Genomic DNA, 23,195 nt, shown 5'->3' with positions numbered 1-23,195 from the left:
CTGTAACACTGACAGACTGGGTGTGGGCATTGGGGCCCATCTGGCCGACTATAATCAGCTTTAAAACAAAAAAACAAAAAACGGTGCTACAGACAAATGAAGGATACAAGGCGCATGTAGAAAACCAAGGTTTCAAGCTACAGTAGCCAACATCCTCTTGAATCTGGATTCAAGATCCAATGTGCAATGTTGACACGGGGCAGTGAAAGGATGGGCCCTGGTTTTGAGTACTGAAACAATAGAAATGGTTTTGTTCATTGTTTATTCTCCAGTGCAGTGTGTCAGTATGTCAGCGTATTAGTTTGAACAAATGCATCTGGACACTCTTAATACTGTTTAATCCCCTCTGTCAGCCGGCCAGGGTTGTCCTCGTGCAAACACACCATCTCCAGTGTGTCTCTTGTCTTCAAACAGAGAAAGTAAGCATCCAATAACATATTCCTCGTGTTCCACAGCTGAACTTCACACTCGTGGAATAGCTGTTTTTGTTCATATTAAGGTAAGAGTGAACCTTCCGTTTCATTTTAATGCACTCGTCTTTCGTTTCTTGACTCAGGGCTTGTGTAGAGTGTTCAGAAGGAGCGCTTCTCCTTCTAAAAGGCTACTAATGCTGGCTTAATTTTGAATTTACTGGGTTGTTTTTGTGGACTGAATGGTTAGGAAATTGCTCCTACAGTTTAACATGGAGCAGTTAAGATTAATTGCCTTAGGCGTGCCAATAATTTTACAGTTATTATGTGATAAGCTCTATCACTTCTTCTGATGAAATGTGTTACAGCTTTTTTTGGTGAGAGTTGCCCAGCCAGGATGATTTACAAGAGCTAGAAGTCTGTGTTTTGCTGTGTGGAGTCTAAATGCCATGCTCGCTTGCAGAAAAAGTACTAATGGGTTTGTGTTACATTACTAAATCAACTCGAGCTGTGAAGCGGCTCCCAGCAAACCTTTATGATCCATTAACCACCAGGGACGGTTTTGCCAGGGCCTCGGTGCCAGCTGGCAGAAACTGATGGGCCCATATCATAAGCAACCCCTGCCAGCGATAGCTTTACTGAGGTTTGCAGAACTCCCCCCACCGTTCTCTCGAGCTGATTACATACATGTTGTTTTCTCATTAGCCAAGGCTCCACGTGGTCCTGTCTCATGGAAATGTTTGATGGAACGAAGGTAAATGCGCTGTGTACAATGTGTTAGACTTGATGTCTGCAGACAGCTCGGGAAGGGAGACAAGTCTGTGGAGTGGTTTGAGTTTGGGTGGAGACAGCAGCATTTACTGTAGAACTGCAGACAAATATGCATGGACCCCACCCTAGGCTAGTGATCAACTCCTCTGTCATCAGTGTCTTTATCATGCAGACAGAGATTGATATCCAAGGATCAGATTCCCTGGGATTCCTCCTGCAAAAGAAAGTCCCATTTTTCAAACATTTGGAAACATGAAAGGTTTCTGTAGCACCGCTCGACTATTTTATTGTGTTACCCGTGAAAGCTGGCAGCGCTCTGCAATATCTACACACAAATGAACGCCTCGTTTTCCAAGTTGCTTTTTGACATTTATCAGTGCACGGCTCCTTTCTGAATATCCTTAATGAAATCTTTATGACTTTTTTTTTTTTTAAGTTATGAGGCTGTTACAGTTAAATGCTGAAATCTTTTGAATTTGCAAAGCCTTTTCTCCCGAGTACACTTGTATCTTAGGGGTTTGTGGATGACTAATCGTCTAATGTTTCATGGCTCATGTTTTTAATGGGTGAGTAAAGGCAAGAACAAAAGAGAGCAGAACTATGCAAAAAAATAAAATAAATAAACTCGACTAAAGGATGACAAAAGCGTGGGATTTTCTTTACATTGTAAAAGGTAATCATATGGATTGCATGTAATCCCACTGCATGTAATATCTCTATTTTTTTCAAAATCGTACTCTTTGCTCGGAAGTGAATGTGATCTACCTACACGCCCATGGTTTCCAAACTGCATTTGTTTTATGACTCTTCAGTCAGATGGATGCAGGGGAATTCCAGGAAACAGAACTTTTATCAGAGTTTTAAAACATTAGCAAGCCAGAGCGAAGGCTGTTAAACTAACATGCATTCATTGAGTAGACACTGTTATCTAGGTCACAGGTAAATGAGATAGGCAAATCAGAGATCCCCTCCTCCTTTAGAATGAGGCACTTTCACTGGGTTGGCTACCGAGCAAGGAGAGGTGGAGCAGAGGGTCATGGTGGGCATGAGCAATAGAGACTAACAACAATACTTCAAAGCCTCTTTGTATTTTGGTTTGTATTTGATCCATTGTCTCTGATGCTCTTTAGGGACCACCGCTAACAAGGCATCGTCTTACTCGGGTTGACAGAGTTTTGTATAGCTAAGATTCCCTGAGAGATTAGGTTCAGGTGAACCTCGGGGTTAGAACAGAGTGGGCAGAAAAGGGAGTTCATCATTGTTGTAGGCTGTGTCTGCCAGAATAGAGGACAGTTTGATACCAATGTTTAAATGGCAGCTTCAGAGTTTTATACGCATTAGAAGTTGTAATTGATGAACACTTTTGAACACTTTTGTTCAAGTACGAAAAATGTGCAACGCGGAAACCCCCCCCCCCCAATAGATAAGCAAAATGACTGTTTCTTTATCTCGTAGGGATTGTAAATCCCTTTTAGAGGATTATCACAACGGCCCATTTTATTCCTCACCAGATTTTCCCTCCTCCATAATTGCCATTTGCGTCTATCTCTCTTTCTCCCTCTCTCTCTCAGTGGCAAAATTGATGGGTGGAATATCTTGAGAAATATGCGAATAAAAGCCAAAGAAGGAAACATCTCAGAGGCACACCACAATGAATGAGAATTTGAAGGATGCTAATTAAACAATGTCATGATTTATTGTCAGTAACAAAACATTTACTGTTTCAATCCCAAAGGCTTGGCTTCCTGGAAAATGTAGCATTTGGTCACAGCTTTGTTAACTTATTCGCTTCAGTTTGGGTTGCACTGAGGGTTTCGGGAAAAAAAAACCCTCCTGACAGCCAGTATAATATGACCTAGATTATAGCCTCTGTGCCTGCTTTTGCCATTTTTACATCAATAAAGTTTTATTACGCTGTATTTGGATTTATACAAACATTCAAGGTAAGTGATTAATTAGCAACCCCCGAACACCAAACGAGTTTAATCATGCAGCGAGTTTTAGCCATTACAAGCTGTCAGAGTTTTCTTATCTTGACAACAACTCTAAACTGTTTACTGCTTGTAAAACTGTTGTGTAGCCTCACACGTTTTAATTGAAAAGGCTTCCTAGAAAGCCTCCCTACATCGACATGTGCAGCTCCCCGGGTTCAGAGCGCAGGCTTTTGGCTGGCTCGTGAATGGACAGGACAGAGATGTTATCTGGCCTTAGGGAGGATGTTTGCGGAGTGGGAGTGGAAGGGCTGTGGGGCTTCAGTGTGCTAATGCAACTAAGAGCCAGGAAGGCAGAGTGTTGACTCTGCAGATTTCAGCCAGCTACTGATGGCTACGGGGCTAAATACTGACCCCATGGACTAATAAAGAAAATCACCTCGGGCACGAGCCGCAGGGGTCAGAGGTAATGGCGTGGCTGCGAAAAACAGAGGCCGCAGCTTTCGATGACGACTCTGCCTAATTGAAATGACAGTTGAAGACCAGTGGGGGTAACAGTGTTTATTTACGTCTTTGTTACGCGGTGAGCAAGCACAAAGATATGCCGGGCCTGGCCATCGATGACATCGCTCCTGTATGCTGTCTGGCTCCGGGATCTCTGCGCTAGTACAATAAGGACTTCCTGTCTGCCATCAGATTCCCCGGCATTCGACCCAGGCCCCGGAATGAGGCGAGGCGGAGCCGTGGATGTGGTTTTGTGAAAGAATATAAGTCCTAATCAGACTGACACCATGGGCCTGTTCCATTCTTTTGACCTACCAGCTGACCCTCAATCTGATCTGCTGTCTATTTCAGAGCCACAGCGGTCTGCTATTTGCTAAAGTTGTATGGATTTTAGCTTCCTGTGCTCCAACAGCCTTAGGGAGACGTTGAGCCTGGCTGTCAAGACCCTGTTTCACACTGCTGATGTCAGCATTTCTCTTAAAGCTCTACCGCAAGTCTGGTGACAAACTAGTTGCTGTATAGCTAGAAATGTGTTCTGCTTGTCATAGAAAAAAAGGTTGGAGGCAATAAGCGCATGTTCCCAGCAGCAATATTGCTGAAACAACAAACAGTGGAATATAAGAGGCCAGAGGCTTAATCCTTTATTCCATTCAGTAACAACAAGGGGACCTAGAGAGAAAAAGACAGAAAAGGAGCCGCAGAACAACATACACTCGAAAATGTAAAGAATATAGCACGTAAAAAAACCCCCCTGATATTGCTATCTGAAGAAACAGAGGAAGGCAGCATTCATGGTCTCCTGTTTCACTGGGGTCAAGGTGAAAGAGCAACCTTCAGCAACCCGAGTACTAAAACAGCCTGCTGCTGTCTAGCATGACTAGACATTCAGCATTAATGGCCTCCTGAGAGGACCTTCAGCACAGGAGGAAAAGAACACAAATACTCCCCTCTCACACCCGAGGAGCTTATACGAGTGGCAGCGTAGAGCACTGACACCAAATTGATCCAAGTTTCCAGAGCATGCCAGGTGACTGAACAATGGACACGGTAGATGTAGTGGAAATGACAAACGTATGCATCTTGATGATATCTGAGACAAATGATAGTTTTTTTTTCCCCCTCTAAACAGTTTTTTTATAGCAGATAAACCACCACACATGTAATTTTCCAACATGTCATTTCCTGTGCAAGGATGACATAAATAACATTTTTGATAATAGGACGCTGCGAGTTCTGAAGAAAAAAAGCTGCCTTGTGTCATGTAAATTCTGATCGCCGCAACAAGTTGAGTGCGCTTGTGGTCATTTGAAAAGCAGGAAGCAGGAAATGAGCAACTATTGTGCTGCCTCCTCTTTAATTCAGCCGAAGGTTCAGGTTTCTGTCGTCACTTCAGTCCATGAAGACTAAAACGATCACAGCCCTGCTTCCTCAAATGTTGGCAAATGCCTGCCATAGGTGATTTATACGTACACAGTACATTTGATCTCATTGTGTTTCCAGGGTTTTGCTAAAGTCATTAATTCTAATATTGTGCTCTCAAAGGCGGCCTTTGTGGCGCTTTTGTAGCTTTTTTGTTAGACTGACATAGAAAAAAAAGTGTTCAAGTGCCCTTCCCTTTGCTTCCTTAACATCTTGGACAAAGATTTTGTGCAGTCTTTTGTTTGTTTTCCAGTGTTCAGTGGGCTTCTCCTCAGCCTGAGATATATCCAGCTAAATATGCACCCACATGCACACACGCAATAAAAAAACAAGTTAAAAACATGACGAACGGACTACAAGTCCTGAAGGGAAATGTGCCAGAGAAGGGAAAATAACATATCAGATGTAACAGCACATGCTTTATTGATTCTTTGTAACATAGGACATGCTGTACTAATCAGACAGGTTGGCACAGTAAAGTGGATAAACAAGCTCAAAAGTCTTCCATGACAGGCTGCATTTATTTTTAGATTTGCTCCGAGCAAAACATACATATAGAAAAATCCGCCTATAGTTCAATTTTGACCTTAAACTCAAATTACTGTTCTCTTGTACTGATGTGAACCACACCCTCCCAGACACCTATGCAAGATGAAACGGAGCAGAGACTTGCAAGTAATGGAGCTTTTTTCATTAACTGGAACTATCTATGGACATACGGCAAAAAAATGAAAACATGTAGACAATAACAATTATAATAATACACAATAAGAATTACACTGAAAACTGGCTGCTGTTTATATTTCAGCCCTTGTTAAGACAAACCAAAGACAGATATACTTCTACAGTATACAGTACGACTACACACAGTATAATAGTGTGGCGTATACACACTTGTAACGCACTTTACGGCCTTTCACATAACTTGTCTGTTAGAGCTCACTGAATCTTTCTTTACTCTTTGTTAGTCTTTAAAAGTTGCAGGATTTCTCTCTGGTCCCATTTGTTTTATTCACGGCTATTTCCAAAAAGTAAACACATTCCTGTCTCATTCATCCATGACATGAATTTAATTAGAAGTTTCGCCTGTAGCTCTCTCAGAGGGGTCAGTGCCTTTCGAAAAAAAAAGAAAGAAAAAGATCTGATTTATGTGTCCTTAAAAGGAGGAAATTTATCTGTGTGAAAAAAAACTTGATCAGCATTCAAATATCTTTCTTAATCTGCTCCGATAGCTTAAGTCAGCAGACAAATTCAGACTTGCCTTCAAGCCTTTTTGTTCAGAACTTTCTCCCATGAACTATATAAACTAGAAATTTGTCAACTCAGTCAAAACCAATAACAAATCCTTGGCTAACTAGAATTTATATTATTTTCGATGACTCATAGCATTAAGAAGGATAACTTTTCTCACTCGACCACATGCTGACAATTTGTCCCCCCCTCCGAAAAAAAAAAATCAGGCTAACAAAACGCGAACAGACAAAGCCAATCTTTCATAGAAAACGCACACGGTGTCTGAAAGGGTTATTTAAAATTATTCTGAAGCTTCGGACCTCTGTCATATCTATAATGCCATTGACCTGTTGGCAAGCTTCACCTCCTAGTGCTAACACTTCAATGAAAACCTCATGAGGCCACGGTAAATTTGTTGCAAAGAAAAGACGTCCACGAACAGCGCTGATCGGGCTGAGGCCCGTGACTATTGTTGCCATCTGCTCACCATTTCCTCCTGCAAAGAAGATAATTGAATCTGAAATTACTTCTCTCTCTTGGTTTAAGAGCGAGGGTCGTGTCTGTGACTAAAGTCTCCACCACAATAGTTCGGGCTCTTGTTTGTATTCTTTATGAAGCTATTTCACCCCGTGGTCGTCTCTTGCAACATCTGCCCCTCGCCTTCCAGATAAATATGGACCATCTAATCACCTGCCACACTTAATTAAAACCCCCATCAGTGGCTTTACGAGAGCCATCGAAGGGCACGGTGCCCGAAGGGGGTCTTCAGCGTGTGCTTTGCAAGGTCTTTGCACAATAGAGGATGCTAAAAATCTTTAAGCTGGTTTGGTGAAAATAGGTCAACGCTGGCAGCTGTGGGTAACATGTCCCTCGCCTGGCCTGTGGTCCAGCACGCCCCTCGTCGTCTTTAACACCCTTTGTGCCACCATCTCGGCACTAATCTGTCTTTTCACTGAGTGTTAAAATTAATTTGCAGTGATTTCTATGAGGGCAGAGACGTCGTTAGGAAACCTCAAAGGGAGAACAAATGGACAAGTTGCCAATAGTGGGCCTTTGTCCTCAGCCTGCCCCTTTCTAAATACCCATGACAGCAGCTTTGAAATGCCTGCCTGATGAGGCTCAGATGCTCTGGCTGGGGACATCACAGTGACCGTACTTGTCCGGCTGTGAAAAACATCTCATGACAGAGACAAAGTCAGCACAGCATACAATGAAAAGGACCAGATTCCAGAACTGCCAGTCAGAGTCCAGACTGCACTGCCCCGGTGATGTATCTCAATCTAAACTTACAGATAAAGCTTAATTTTATTTCTTGCTTTATTTCCTCCGCGCTATCTCGACAGCGTAGCTCCCGCCGGACCACATCAGTGAAAAGAGATAACTGTATTGCTTCAGAGAGCTTGGCTTCAACACAAAATGGTGTTCCCATGGGAAAATCAGAGACACAACTGTTTAGCTGAGCTTTCCAGTACTGCTCATAATGCCATTAATTGTGTGCAGGGAGAGTTGGAGAAAGAGGTTGGCCGCAGAGAGCTCCAGAGGAAGCCACATTGTGTAAAGCAGGTTTGTGTGAGACCGCTGCAATCTGCTGAGTTACAACCCCGATTCTCCTGCTCACGTCTTCTATCTTTTATCCCTTTTTTTCCTTTCTTATCTTTCCCTATTTAATCTTTCTCTGTTTATATCTCTCATCCACCCCTACTCCTGACACATAAACGCTCTCTCACTGTTTTAGATTAATGACACAAACATTTTTGCAGTTTACAGCCGTGTGAGCCAGTTTTTCTCCTTCAGCCTTACCTTCGCCCTATAAAAATGGATAAACCTATAAATGCACAGGGGAGACACGGCAGGATTAAAGTGAGAAATCGAGAGCAAATGAGTAAAAGTGTGAGGAGGGCAGTTGTGGGTGGGTATGGTGGGAGAGTTCCTCTCATCAAATTAAACTTCAATCACCGTCAAAGACACACTCAGATTCCAGACAGCCAATCAGCCAATCTAAGACAAATGATTTTGTTAAGCTTTCCTGCCACACTGGGCGTGGGAACGGCGCAGATTCTCATAAAAAAAAGGAGCCTGTAAATTATTTCCCTCCTGCTTCAAAGACCTGAACAACTGAAAAGAAAAAGATATGTGTTTACATGTGGTGTTTCTCTGTTGTTGTCTTGGGTCTGTCAGTCTCAGCTGAGTGGATGGGAGTGCAAACAATATCGGGGATCTACAACCGTCTGCTCACGTGCAACTGACTGAGACACGGGACACAAAAGGATGTCATCTTTCATTCTCGTGGATAAATAAAGCTCTTCAAGCATCATTTAAACCAGGGGGTATGCATTACGCTTTATTTGAGGCAGCATTTTGATCAAAGCTGCTCGGAGGAAGTTTTTTCTCTTCCCCCCTCCACCCACCCCCACATGCCACCCTCCCAGCCTCACACATCCCGCAATCCACTCCCCCCACCCCGCCAAACCCCGTCTGCCTTGCTGTTGCTAATCACTGGTGGTCTCCTGACTGCCAACGGTAATTGATTAGAGAGAGGAGCGCTGGTTGGCGAGGAGGGGGGAATGGAGGGGAAAGTTCAGCCCAGAAGTTCTCAAGGTCACTGCCCTTTTCTTCCCCCGTCTGAACTTCTTTTCTCATGCTATTAGGTATCAGCCACAGGGGAAACTGCAAATATTTGGCTCACTCTGTATGACTTCCAAGAGGTTTGGTGGTGGCGAGCACAAACAGGATGGTTTACGTAAGCAAAATGGATGCATCTGCTGAAGAGAAACACGATGGCGAAAAGGCTCAGAGTTTGCAATGTGTTGATTTAGGAACTCAACATCCTTGAATGAATAGGATTATTTTTGTAGACCTCCCCCAACATCGATGGTTCCCGAATGCCGCCACATTGTTTGGCCTCTGTGTGGCCACTCAGCATCCTTCACAATATAAAGACAGCTCAGTGGATGTTATTCTGATGAAATAACTCACTCCGTTCATCCTGATTTTACAGGAAGATGTGACATTCTTTGCCCCTGGAAAGTGACTCACACTGCCGTTTTGTTTAGTAAATGCAATTATGGACCGGTTGAACCGTTCTCCTTTTCTTTGAAAAAGAGTCACGAAAAATACTCTTTCACTTTCCTTTTTTTGTGCGTGTGAGTGCTCTGTATGACCAAACAGGGTCATGTTCACAGTATGGACACAGGGCCTACGTGTATGGAAACATGACTGTCACAGGAAATGTTCAACATGTTTCACAGAAACGCAGCCGAGCAAGAGGTGAGGGCGTTTTAGAGAGGCGCCCTCCCAGTGCTGCGGGCTAGTGTTGATGTTGGCTTCACGGTTGTCTCGGGGATGCCCAGAGTTTACCACTCTCTGGTTGCGAGGCCAGTAAAAAAACACTCAGAGCATGCTCAGATGCTCACAGACCTATGTCTGGACATGTAGGCTAACTCACAGAGAGCGATGAGGACTAAGTGATGTAACTTTATGAATGTAAGGAAAACGTCAAACAAACCCAAGAGGCAAAGTTAAAGACAAATAATTAGAGTAGCTCGGAATTTATATCATCACTCAGGGAGTGCAGACTGTTGGGTTTCCATATTTGTCTCAGTCATCTCTCCCACTTTTTTGCCCCAGGCTGTAGCAGCTGTAAAGCATTCATCTTTGTCTGCTCTGTCACTTACACTGTCTCTCAGCATTCATCATAAGGAACTCATTTTTCATAAATCTGCCAGTAAGGTCGCAGATTTTCAGCTAATTTCAAACACAACCCATATAAAGGAGACGGAACATTAATCCTACATATATCTTTTCGTTCCCCTACTGCTTAGGTATATTCAAACAACATGTAAAAAGGATTATGACAAAACTTGATATTCTTGCAAATACCAGATCAAGATATCATAAAAGCCAGCCGCACTAGGCTGCGAATGAAAAGCACTTGTGTGGTTTAACTTTATCCAGACTTGTGAATGCCAGTGGAGGTCCTTTTTAAGAAGTGGTGGGCTCTGTTTTCTGTCCTGTCAGCGTTGTGCATCTGCTCTCCACTGCCCCCCTTTGTTGGGCTTGAAGTATTGATAGTGATTATGTCAGAGACCCTATTTTCTAGTTCCCCTCATAAAAGCACTGCATATTTCTGATGATGCACACCAACTTGTGCCATTTTATATTGATTTTAGATTATTTTCTCGTAAATCTTTAACCCCCAAAACAGTGGAAAGTATGTCATTTTGTCTAATGTCTATAGAGCCAGTAGCTCTCAGCTTGGTTCTGTGCTGTATAGCTTTGCTGTCATATTCATGTCTGAGGAAAACTAACCATATACGTTCTCATCTGCAGCTAAAAGCAAAAGTCAGGGTGCTTATTTTAGATTACCTTTCTTCCAGTAGAAACTACCATGCAGGTCTTTGAGTGATGCAATATAAAAGCACCAGAAAGCAACAAAGAGTCTTCAACTTGGCGCTAAGCCTATCAATAGTCAACTGGCTTCACACTGAAATCATTTCAAACTTCTGTTATTTATGTTAAAAAAATAATAATTTCTGGAATATTACCAAAAGCAAAAATCCAGTTTTATTGGAGCTTTACTGGGTTGAACCTGTTATTTGAATATGGTCGACACAATTAATTTTATCACAGATAAAAAAAAAAGAATATTAAACTGGGATTTCATTAATTGTAGGTGAATAAACACCTTGAAACTTGAAAGGTGAGACGCAAACAGAAACAGCGTCAAAGAAACAAACAGCAGTGGCTTCCTTTCGCTCCAGGAAAGGTGAGAGGTGGGTACTCAGGGAGGAGTAATTATTCCCATCACTCTACCGTCACTGTATGGGCGTGAGAAAAAAAGCACGCATATCATCTTTTCATACAAGCCTTCGATGTGGGTGGTGTGGTAAAATGGTTTTAAGCTGATGCTGGATGATTTATCAAGTAGCAGAGAACAGGACTGGGCCTGTGGAATGAAGGAAATGTCATCTGATGCCATACGGGTTGTATGAGCCAAGCATCCGCAAGCCCATATTCTCACCTGTGTCCAAACACGCTGACTGATGACCTCCAGAGAAACTGAACACTGCCTCATATTAATATAACAATCTGCACTAGACACACACACACACATATACATATATATATATATACATGCATATATGTACACATACATTTACAACATATTTAAAGACATACTAAACCATTAAAAAAAAGTTATCATCTCATCACCTTGGGTCATGGCCAATGTGGATATTACTTTGATATGTTTCACTAACACCCCTATATACTGCTCTAAACATGACAAAACTGCCCCAAGATCCGATCTGATGTATCAGGTATCAAGATCACGGTGCCAGGCACCACTGGAGGTTACGAGGCTGTGACGAGCACCGCTGTAATACCGAGGTCCTCTGAAACAAGAGTGTATCTGAACTGCTTATCATATCAAAGCATGCTGATTAAGGCAAGCATTCATTTCAAGTGTTCACCTAAGCTGAGGAGCATGAATTGGTGGCTAAGCAACATATGTTGTAGCCGGGTGTTTGTGCTGAGTGCAGGCACTATGGCTTTTATCACACAGCAGCATTTTATGCCAAAGGACGGGACGGTTTCTTGTCTTATTTCAGTCCACAGAAGCTGAGCTGGTTATTGTGAAATAAGTGTGCTTAGTAGTATAATCAGCAGCCAGTCACAGGCATGGCAAAAGCAAATGCAGTAAAACAACGAGCTCGGAGGTGCCCGTGGAGAAAGAGCCCTCAATGTTTTTCGGGCAGGCTGTTCTGTTGCTCGTGTTTGCGTGGTGAAAAGGATCCTCTGAGGAAGCAGGAGAAAAAGATTAATGGGGCCCCTCTGCATGCACACTCGGATCAACGGGGATCAGGTGAGAAGGAGACTATCCAGATTACAGTGGAGGATCTGGGAATAGTTAACACTAACTTCAGCCTGTTTGATGAGGACTCTCTGACCCCGAGGAACAGCATGTCTCGCTCAGCAAGCTCTGTGTATGCCTGCTCAAGAGCTCTGAAAAAGAAAAGGCTGAAGCCTCTGTCTTCACTCTCTGTACAGCCCCAGGCTGAAGCAGCAGTCACTTCTAGCAATGGAGAAGATGATGAGCAAGAGGATGAAGTGTTGTCTGGAAGCAAGTTGGATCCTGAAAACTTTTTGACACCACCTGTCATCAATCTGATTCCACCTACGCCCTCTGACTTTGCAGAGATTGATAAATTCTTTGAAATGAATTCAGAGGAAAGTGTGACACACACAACTGGCATTGACGGAAGCGTTGCTGCTTGTGACCAGGACGAGGATAAAACAAAGAGTGTGGAGACTGAGCAGCCAAAAAAAGTATGTGTACTGGCTGAGAGTACGGCCAATAGTGAAGTCGAACCTGAGAGGGGCCTTAGGGATGAGCTTGGAGAACAAAGAGAGGCTGTGTCAATTAAAAATAAAGAGAAAACTAAGGGTGAGCTCTTCCGAACCACCTTCCAGGTGGCTCCTCTCCCTGAGCTTCAGGAAAAAAGTGAGTCTAACAGTTTTATTTAAATGTACACTACAGTTAGTCCTTTTCTGCCAGGAGCTAGTTGGATGAGAAGATAAATATCAAAGGATTTTTTTTTTTTTTTTGGTTTTCAGTGGTGAGGTAGCACAGCCCAGCCTGGCCAAAACACTGAGACCACCTAGCTTAGCTTTGAATAGTGTCCCTTCAAAAACTCCAAAGCAGTCCTGTTTCCATGTTGCATACTCCAAAGTCAAAATATCTCGTGTTTTTGCATTAAACTCTGTCCAGGTAAGACTTTCAATGCACTGCAGACTGATCTCATAAAACACATTTGATGCATCACAGAAGGAAAGGCACAGATGCAAATAATAACGTAACGAGCTGACACAGCTAAATAGAGCACAGCTAAATATAAAGTTGGCAATGAGGCAAAAGAGAAAGAAAGAACAAAAGAAAAGTATGTGTTTCCTTTATCGTGTTTTATTTCAAGCAGATTTAAGTTGTTGTTTCCTTCTCTATCACAGGGAGCTTCAACACCGGAATAAATCTGTTACCATTTACTGAGCACAACTTGGGTGAGTTTTGATGACATGAACTTGCAAGTGGTTGTGTTTAAACCTTTTTTGTAAGCTTTAGGAAAAAAAACTTAGGTGTGAGGTAAATGACACCAGATGATGATTCTCTTCATCCAACCATTAAAGCTCCTGTGCTGCCTCGTGGTTTTGATCTTAGCTCCCTGTTCACATTAAAATTGCAGGCATTATTTGACACGGTTACAGTACCTCGAAAGCCTCCTTGGGGAGTTGCAGAAGTTCCCCTTTGTTGGAATCTCTTTTTTGCCATTGTGTGTGTATTCCCAGTGTGTAACTGGTCAAGCCGTTCCCAGGTTTTGGGTTCCTGTGACTCAGCATGCTCTCCTCCCTCTCTCAAAGAGATGACTCTCTTTTCAAACCAGAGCTGGACAATAACACTGGAAACGATAAGCATCGCTTTTGCCTATCCATTACATAAATGTGCTGAAAAGTTCTGAATCTCAAGCTTTGCTTTGTCACTGACCCTGTGTGTGTGTTTAAACAGTTGCCAAACTCTGTCACGCACAAACTTGGAGCGTTTAGTGTGTCTGCAGGTGTGGGTGCAAGGATGCAATGTGTTTGTCTGTGCCAACCAGTCAAGGGTAAGACATCTTATTTGCGTTTTGACGTGTCCCGATGGAGCCGACTCAGACTAGGAATGAAGTTCATCGTTCCATTGTTGGAGTTTTCACCCTTTTAAGGCAACATCAGGCCGGGTCCCTCAGCCTGCACCAAATTCCCTGTCCTTTGTTTTGGTTGGCATTGAGGGGTACAGCTACCCTCCATTACCATTCTCAGACACATCTCCATCTTGTGCCCATTCTGCCATTCATGGTGAAAAGAAGTCATGGATTCAGACTGGAAGCGATTTTCTCAGCACTTCAAAGACACACTGTCATGTCTGAGGTCGGCTAGAGGATGGTGCTCCTACATGTCTTCGCATTAAGCCAAGATTCATCACTTTCCTTAGGTGGCTGTTCAAGTCAAGGCGGTTGTGTTTTGCACTGAGTGTTCTGAATCTGCTTTGCAGCAGACTAGACTTTTGATCCTTCCCAGAGTGACTCAAGAGCAGCCAGGTGATGAAGAGAGTGCCAGCTCGCTGCCCCCCCCCTCTATGCACTTCACTGTCTCTCCAGCTCTCAGACAAGATTCCACTGCTGACACGCATAAACCAATTACGCTGTCTTATCTGATTCTGACTCCATCTGAACCCCAATCCATGTCAAAGCAGCCTTTCAGAGACAGGCCCCTGAAATGAAAAACACGCGTTAAAGATTTTTGTGTTGTTGTAATCTATTTGAACAGACTACTGTTTTTGAGTTCTCAGAGGGGTCCTGACACTTTAGTCTCAAAACATATAGTTAAGTCAGAGTAGTCACAATCACATCACTGCCTTGTGCTGCCTGAAAAAGCCAGGCTTTGATGTCATATTCTCAGCCTCATTCATCTTGCTTGTTATGATAGCAGATAATAAACATATCTGCTCGCTGACCAAGTGACATTTGGAAAATAGAAGAATATGCGCTTTCTGTGGGAAAGAACGTGGGCTGTCAGAGAAACATGTCATCAACCAGACAGACTTTACTGTGTTGCCCAGCAACTCCATCTAGCTGCGTCCAGTATCAGCACTGCAAGTAAACCTGGTGACCTGGGCGCCAAAAAAAGGACACACTTGCTTAAAAGGAAGAAAAAGGACTTGATTGAATTGCTTCTTCCTCTTCTTTTTAAAAACAAAACAAAAACACAGCTCTAATAATGAATTTTGCATTTATTGACTGACTTTTTCTTTGCAGATGACCTGACCAACAGAGACTCAAGTTTCTCAGATATTCTCAAGCATGAACTTTGCCCGCTTCCTCACACCACCATGATGGCTACATTTGCTCACCAAAAGGTAAGGCTATCAACCAAAGTTTTTTTTTTCATGATTGCTTCATACTCTGTAGTCTATAGTCTCCATCTTTGCTTAACGAGACTCAGGTAATATACAGAGCATCTACTTTAAGATATCTGACCTTTGCTCAAGAGATGCTCTGTATGAAGTCAAAATTACAGACTGTCTGTAAAGTGAATCTGCTTTTTCCTTGACAGAGGCCGATAACTCGTTCGTGCAGTCTCGAGGACAGGCTGACTAGGAGTGCCACTTTCCACGGTTTAACTCAGACCACAGATCGACGCCATGAAGAGGAGGGGTCGCCAAGACAGCGACGAATAACTGTCGGTGATTCTGGTAATATAATATGGCCAAGCAAGCTTTGTTACTACATAATACTACTATTCCAACTAATTAGAAACACAACCTTACAAGAAGCTCATCTGTTTTTCTTTGTGTATTTTGCACAGCATCCTATATGCCTCATTCTAAGGATCAGAATGGAAACTTTTCCGAGAAGGTACTGTAAATCATCAAAGCCGAGCCTTCAGGGTGGCATCAGCACACAGCCCAGAGCTGCTGCAATTATAGAATATACTCTGTTTATATTTCCCAGCTCCCTTGATCTGTCAAAGCAATGACTCAACAAATAGTCTCAGGATTTTAGTCTTTGTGTCCAGGATTTGCCAAGCAAGATTGCTTGTATCCTTAGCAATCTACGTGTTAGCCGAAACACAAGAGAGCACAATTTTTTTTCAAGGCCAATCACTCACGTCCGGTATTTGCTATCTCCAGGCATTAACAGTCATTTAAGCAATTGTGCAACTTGTATCTTAAGCAGCCACATCTCACGCTGGAGCGCCATAAAAGTGCTGATGCTATGGATTATTTGCATGGTTTAATATGTTGTTTTTGCTGTGTCATGCAACATAATGGGGAAATCCCACAGAAGAGGCAGACTTCATATATTTAATCATAGTTACTCTGTAAAGCTTTCCTTGAAGGGGACATTGTAGGTTTTTCTTCCAGGAATGTCATAAACAAAACAAAAAAAAGACAAAAAATCTGACTAAGGGAACAATTGCACAAAACCCTGTGTTTAGGGTCCCCACTTAACTAAACATTTCATTGTCTTTGACAAAAAACATGTTTACAGTTAAACACACAAATATGTCTTTTTGGTGTAATATGTCCAAACCCTTATATCCAACGTAGTCATACTAATTTCCATTAAAGCTGTGATTCAGATGAATACACGTCTGGAATTTCATTGTTATGTCTTGATGTTTTACCACCTACTGACTTGTTGTTGGGGTTTTTTGTTGTTTTTTTTGCATCCAGATGTTTGAGTCACAATCGTCTTTGTGCGTCATTTCCTGCTCTCAGGATTTTCCAACCGCTACTACTGTTTGGACTGAAAAAAGACCCCCCAAAACCCCCAAAACAGTACAGAACAACTACTCAAACAGTAATCAGATCGTTTTAGGAAGTTAAAATAAAGTGATCTGATCTGTGCAAATAAAAAACAACAACAAGAACAACAACAAACAGATAAGATCGGTACGACTGCAATTCAGTAGAAGTGGTAACTGCACGAACAAGATTACAAAAGAATGTAAAAGTATTGTAGAGTGTTAAGTTTTGGCCTGAGCTGTGCCTGATGCATCATGGCTCCTCATGGCAAAGAACTGACTGAAGCGAAAACGAATGAGCCAAAACACAGCTGCAGCAGCACTTAGATGATATCAGAGGAGTCATACTACCAATAACGCAGCCATCCTTGCAAAATTATTTCACACAGTAATGGCTGTTTATGTGAACTTGCAGCATAGCAAGAAGCCCATATGTGTGGGCAGCGCATGCTTTAGTCAGATAATATCAAAATAAAGCCGAAAGTTATGCTTTCAGTACACACCCAAGTACACACCCCAACAGTCAACATTTTTTGGGAAAAACTATTTTTCCAAAGAAGAAGGTAAAATAATAAAACTCCTACAGCAAGGAGTTGCTAAAGAGAAGTGTGTGAAAATTATTACAAAATTTTTGCAACTTGCTGGAAAGCAGATTTGTGCAAGACTTATATCAGGGAGATTTAATATGAAATAATACAAAAATATGATTTCATTTTGGATAATTCACCATTCTAGTTGAAATACACAGAGATATACACATTTTTTAGTACACAGCTGTATGCCAAAACTCATAACCAATGGTTTATAGATGCTTGTGTGTATGGTGTAATGCTATACACTCAAAAAATATGAATGTCCAAAATGCTGACTTTAAGTAATTTGATTACACGTAAATTTCCCATGGAATTTGTTACATAGGTACAGTGTAAATCGTTAAATGTAATGGAATCAAGCATGGGTTTTTTTTCTTAATATTTAACCATTTGAATAAATAAACCTTTGCTTTGATGTACTTCAGTTGCACTTTACTTAAAATTACTGCTTCCTGTTTATGAGGGCAAAGAGTCATTTTTTTTGAGTGTATATACTTGTGTGGTGTGTTTTCACACACTTGCTCCACGCCTTTGTATAATCTGGTACAAGTTAGCAGCTGTCTAGCCTCTCCTTCTCCCCAGGATGTAGAGAGGCAAGTGGCCAAATCTTTCAGGGATCTGAACACTGAAGAGGTGTGCCAGTGGTTTACCAGTACTGGACTACAAAAGTGTATCCCTCTCATCAAAGGTAAAACACCGTCTACTGACAATGCATATTGGTTTCTTTTTAGTGTAGATGGAATAAACTGTAATTAATGAATGCTATTAAATTGAGATGGAAAAATAGATGAGGATATAAGAGTATTAAACCTCTTAAAACTGAAACATGTCAGTGTCTAATGCATAAAAAGAGGAACGTCTTCAAGAAAGTCCTGTCGATTAAATCAAACAGCCTACTATCCATAGTATCTGCCCTCTAAAATATGATGCATGTGTTTTGATTGCATTTTGAATATTACATGTCTTAACAATACCTGATTTTCAGGTCTTGATTGTTGCCGTTTACAGTTTATTGATGGCTGTTAAAATCAGCTGATACATGAATAAATGCTTGTTGCAGAGACAAATCTGTGTGGTGCAGACATGGCGTCTGTAGATGTGAACACTCTGGACACCCTCCACATTAGCACAGTGGAGGACAGGGAGAAGTTGCTGTCGGCCATTTATAATGAGCTTCACCCTCCCAGCACGGTGACTCAGAGAATCGACTCATTGCTCGGTATAGTTACTATGTCAAACTATGTCAAATAATAATTCATGCAATGAACAATGTAACAATGTAATTTATTGATGTTTTCCTTTTTAAACAGAATCATTGGGGCCTGGTGATGTGGAGACATTCACTGCAACGCTGGTGTCAATGACTAAGTCCAAGTCTTCTCCCCATGTGAGCTGTTTGAATACAAATCGGCGTTCCTTCAAGCTGAGGTGAAGCCACTCATGTAATGTGAATTCCAGAAATTTAAAAAAAGTAGCAAAACAAACACAAAAACAATTCATCGTTTTAACCTGGTAATCTAATTCTGCTACAGAAACAACAGCCTAAACAACGCAGGGCACAGGAGTGCTCAACTAATAGAGATTACTATCAACGGTGAGTACTAAAGCTCAGTTTGCTAAGATCTTCAGTGTCTGCACTCTTTGCAATGAATGGATGTGAATGTTAAATATTCAATTATGTTTGCATAGGCAACAGACACTGAGGATGAAACAGGAGTCATCTTTACCTGTGATTTACTTTTGTGTTTCAGCGTCAGAGCGAATAGTTCATCTCAGAACCCCGAAGGAAACAACAGTGGGAAAGATTATGGACTCGTGCATCAAGATGCTGGGAATGACAGAAGACAAGAGTCTCTTCACACTAAAAGACAAGCAAGGTTCACTGAGCGTTATTCAAAAACACTAAGCCATACTGTTTACGCAGTAAACGTGTTAAATATATGATTTAATTTGAAGGTTCGCCGGAGGAGCTCTCACCAGATCAACAGATTGGGACTCTACTTCCATCATCATCATCATCATCTGCAGCAGCAGCAGCGAGCAGTCAGCTGGAACTGCACTTGGTTAAAAGGGTAGATTAAAAACAATCATAATAAACAGTCCAGCATAAAACTCAAAAACACCAAAACAAAGCTTTCTGTATGATTTTTTTTTTTTCAATTGTAGGATAAACCGACTGCTTCTGCATCCCAAGACAGTCCAGAGGAGAACAGCCCTGATGAAAATCACAACATTAACAATGACATCCGAGGCAAACAGCTGGCTAAAGAAGAGCGGATCAGGGAATTAAACCAACAAGTGGCCTCACTACAAAATGTCATCCGTCAGGTCCATATCTGTGTTTAAAAAATGCGTAACACTAAAATTATTGTACTAAATTAATATTAAACATCGTGATCTGGTTGATCTTTACGTCCCCAAAAGGTCCAAGAGCTCCATCATGGCCTGGTAGCTTTTTGCTCAGAGTTGAAGAGCATGGATGGAGACACGAATGTCGATGCACTTGGCTCTGCTGAGCTGAAGCAGAGACTGGAGCTGGTTAACAGAAGACTGCAAGACAAAAGGCAGAACCTGCAGACCCTCAGAGACAACATTACCGACTTCACAGCTGACAAGCAGAAGTAGGAGGACCATCACCTTTAATTAGCAACTTATTTAACGACACAAATACTTAAAAAAAAGAAGAAGCTTTTTTCACCTTCCAGAGACAAAGTACAATTTAGAAATACAAGCACCTGTTGTAGTAGTTAATGATCTGTTGAGACTGTAGTAAATGACATTTACCTGAACCACATTTGTTTCTGTGTATGTGAGCTTGAACTTCCACGAAATGTGGTTCCTTTGCTTTTCAGGCAGTTGGAGGTTCATCTCTTGGAAAAGATGAAACTGAATTGCCACGTGTTTAAGGAGGAAATCTGCATCGTGCATCTCAATCGACAGGCGGCTCAGCTCCACAGCGCTTTGCAAGAAAGCCACGTTAAGGTACTGCTGATAAAACGAACCTTTCATCGATTTATTTTTAGTGCTGCTGTAGAGTTTAACTGGCACAGCGAAGGCCTGCAGGACTTTAATCAACAGCATGTGAACTGCAGTTACACCAATATGTGGGAAAGCTCTATGGTCTGAGTCAGAGAATGTTTTGACTGCTAAAAATAAACAATGAGAAGCTGATGTTTGCACCAAAACAACTCTAAATATTGAGAAAGGCATGCGTGGTATGGGATAATAAAATGCTACTGGAGAAAAAAAAGGTCAAATTTGGAGCTTTCGGAATTTCATGCCATTGCGCATGCTGTCCCTAACCATATCAGAGCAACTCGTGTTCCTGACCTTTGCCCTAAAAATCGAAGCCAGACTTAGAGGATAAATTTACCTGCAGAACAAGTGACAGTGACGTTCACACATTTGATCCGACTGGTGACTGAATTAGACAACACTGGGAGGGGTGGTCTTGGCCTCTTGAAGTGGAAGGCCAATATCTGAGACTCTTAACTTTGGTCCTCTGAGTGACACACAGTGTCTGCTCTGTTTCATTAAGCTGCGCACTTATCCCCGCTGTGAGAATGAGTACACAATGCAGAGTGAAATCCATTGTACGAACATGCACTTTTTTTTCCCCTGAGAAATGATGTTTAGCGCTGACATTCGAGAGCCTGTGACCATACCAACAATGGAATGCGTGTGACAAAAGCCACTTGGAGAGAGCAGTGGCGAAACGGGCCAGCGTGTGTAAAAGTATCTCCATCTATCCCCCGAGGTGCCCACTTTTTTTTTTTAATGTGGCCCTTTTATCCTGCTGGAGAAGCCCTAACGAGGTGCCATGAAAGGACACGCGCGGCTTCGGCTTTGAAAGGTGCCCCGTGTCACGTTGCCACCCCAAGGCAACGCTTTTTTAGGTGGTGAGTTTGTGGGAAAAGCAGCAGTGCTAATGTTTATCATATGACCTAATCAGAGTTAACACACAGGTCAGAGCTGAGGAGCAGCCTGGGAACTGATAGAGCTGCTGTTCAAATAAGGAACAGACCGCCTTGTGTTTGGTCTTGTAGACTGCCCCACATTACAGACAATAAGGAAATATTTCATCATCGGCAGTCTAATCTCCCGGATCTATTGCAACTGGAGAGCATCAATAAAGCAGCCGAAGGGGAAGGCGAAAGAGAAACAGAGGCGCGGAGCGAAGGGAGGAGGGGAACGACAACAAATGGAGGAAATGACTTTAAATAAGCAGTTTAGCTTGGACGACTCAAAAACTTCAGAGAGATTATTAAAGTGGGGAAGTTGGGAGAATTATGTTTCACCCAGGCTTGAGTCGCGCTTTGAGCGTGGGTCACGTTTTGAGAAGAATCTCCCACCTTTTATTTCTATTTTTTTGCAGTGACATGCACGAGTTTAGGAAACGGAGAGTGTGTTTCCGCTTTTTATGTAGACAAAGTCATCGTACAAGCTGCGGTTTATCAGTGTGGTCACAGTGTCTCCCAATTCTCTATCCCTCATTTTCTTTCCCATAAGACCTCTGCTCTGTGCACAGCCAGGGCATCTGCATTCACAGTGACAGGACTGAATGTAGATCTACTAACACCCATCATTTCAAATGAAATATAATCCATACCACTTAGCGTCTATGTTATTTAGCCTGTCAGAGAATCTTTTCTCACTCTGAAACAAAACTCTTTCACAGATGATGTTTTAAACGGTCGCATTTGTGCAATATACGGCAATATTTCTTGTCGCCGAGCAGACGTGTGAGTGATTCCCACCTGAATGACCTTTGTGATCTTTCTGTTTGTGTTTTAATTGCCTGCTTTTGGTCTGCTCATGTGTCTGGTGGGGGAGGAGATGTGCTCCATGTCTGGCTCAGGTAGGCTGGGATTTGATCAGCTTTTGTAGGTAAACAAGAAGAATATGAAGAGAAAATTCCTCGGGTTCTTGGCGTGCGTCCAAAACGGAGCAAGCCGAGAGGGAAAACGCTGGGCATTAGAGTCTGTTCCTCGAGGGGCTTCGGCTGCGTTTCCGTGGATATATCCTGTCTGGCCCACTTGTCTGAAGAAAAGAGAAGCCTTAGCTTTGACCCCTGACCCCGAAAAAGCGGCATCCATTGCTCCGAGGCATTCACACGCCATGCAGGGGGGGAGGGGAGTATGCCAAGAGGCTGGATAAGTGAACATTGGAATTCAGCGGTCGGACTCACAAGTTATTTCGGATCCCTGCAAGCTACTTGTGGTGCGATCGCTTCCCAAGCTAATCATTACATCTTGGTGGTCTCCTGGCTTTGACGCAGCCTGGGCCTTTATCTCCCGTAGATTTCCACGCATGATATCTGTAATCTTTTTAGTTTGTTTTCTAAGAAACAAAAATAATGAAGTTAAAAGTTTATCTTAAGAAAATGGTAACTGAGTTAGCTTCATGTTTCACTGGCACAGAAGCTGGTTTGGAAGTCAGTCCTTGTATAGCTGGCAACCTACACAGAGGAAGAAGAGGAAACCTGAACCCTATACTGAGAATGGTCTCTCATTATTTTGTAAAAATCTATGATGAAGCCGGAGGCCGTCTGTAAATGAGTATTACTGAGTGGTATTAATCTTCTCCGAACTTTCCTGAAAATCAGCTGTGGCTGAGACTTCACTACTCAGGGTTTGTGTATCTATTTACTGTAAGTGAGACATGGGACGCTGCAGATTTTGCAATAAATTTGTATCACTCCACTGCAAATGCCTTCAAATCTCAACCATCTGTCTCTAAGCTGTCTCTGATTGCTTGCTTTAAGGAATACGCTCTTTTTCTGCTTTCAGGAAAAGGCTCGAAAGAAGACTTCACCCATTGGTAGCTTGAGCCAGCTGGTGTCACCGCAGCGTCCGGCCATGCTGCTGGTCGTACTTGAGAACCAGAACCCTGATGGCCGTTACGGCTTCTCCTGTCGCTATGGGGAAGGCAGCGGACTTGTGGTGGTCGAGGTGGACAACTCACAGCTCCGTGTGGATGACAGGTGACTCAAACAA

At 42.5% G+C, this 23,195-nt stretch overlaps 1 protein-coding gene across 5 annotated transcripts in view; it reads left to right on the top strand.

Annotated features, from left to right (window-relative positions):
- The first annotated feature begins 205 nt into the window (after positions 1-205).
- Positions 206-23,195, top strand: part of LOC146561304 (uncharacterized) — a 40,503-nt gene continuing 17,513 nt past the window's right edge. For 3 of the 5 annotated variants that reach the window (XR_014894864.1, XR_014894863.1, XM_085297284.1), the window contains exons 1-14: positions 206-499; positions 15,115-15,215; positions 15,413-15,551; positions 15,665-15,714; positions 17,782-17,887; positions 18,260-18,418; positions 18,510-18,627; positions 18,732-18,793; positions 18,951-19,076; positions 19,156-19,271; positions 19,366-19,527; positions 19,624-19,820; positions 20,052-20,181; positions 22,989-23,182. Coding sequence is in view for 2 of the 5 variants with exons in the window: in XM_085297284.1 (XP_085153410.1) it covers positions 15,189-15,215; positions 15,413-15,551; positions 15,665-15,714; positions 17,782-17,887; positions 18,260-18,418; positions 18,510-18,627; positions 18,732-18,793; positions 18,951-19,076; positions 19,156-19,271; positions 19,366-19,527; positions 19,624-19,820; positions 20,052-20,181; positions 22,989-23,182 (1,586 nt within the window). In the remaining 3 variants the exon portion in view is untranslated. Of the gene's footprint in view, positions 500-11,704; positions 13,325-15,114; positions 15,216-15,412; positions 15,552-15,664; positions 15,715-17,781; positions 17,888-18,259; positions 18,419-18,509; positions 18,628-18,731; positions 18,794-18,950; positions 19,077-19,155; positions 19,272-19,365; positions 19,528-19,623; positions 19,821-20,051; positions 20,182-22,988; positions 23,183-23,195 lie in introns of those variants that run through there. The other 2 variants (XM_085297285.1, XR_014894865.1) reach the window with 2 other exon arrangements.

Source organism: Mchenga conophoros, linkage group LG13 (genome assembly GCF_057382185.1).
Source record: "Mchenga conophoros isolate Kocher_MC1m ecotype Shallow Benthic linkage group LG13, M_conophoros_male_GT1.1, whole genome shotgun sequence".
In the NCBI taxonomy this organism is placed as follows: Eukaryota; Metazoa; Chordata; class Actinopteri; order Cichliformes; family Cichlidae; genus Mchenga; species Mchenga conophoros.
The sequence above is the reverse complement of the archived record's forward strand: the minus strand, read 5'-3'. Positions and strand labels throughout refer to the sequence as shown.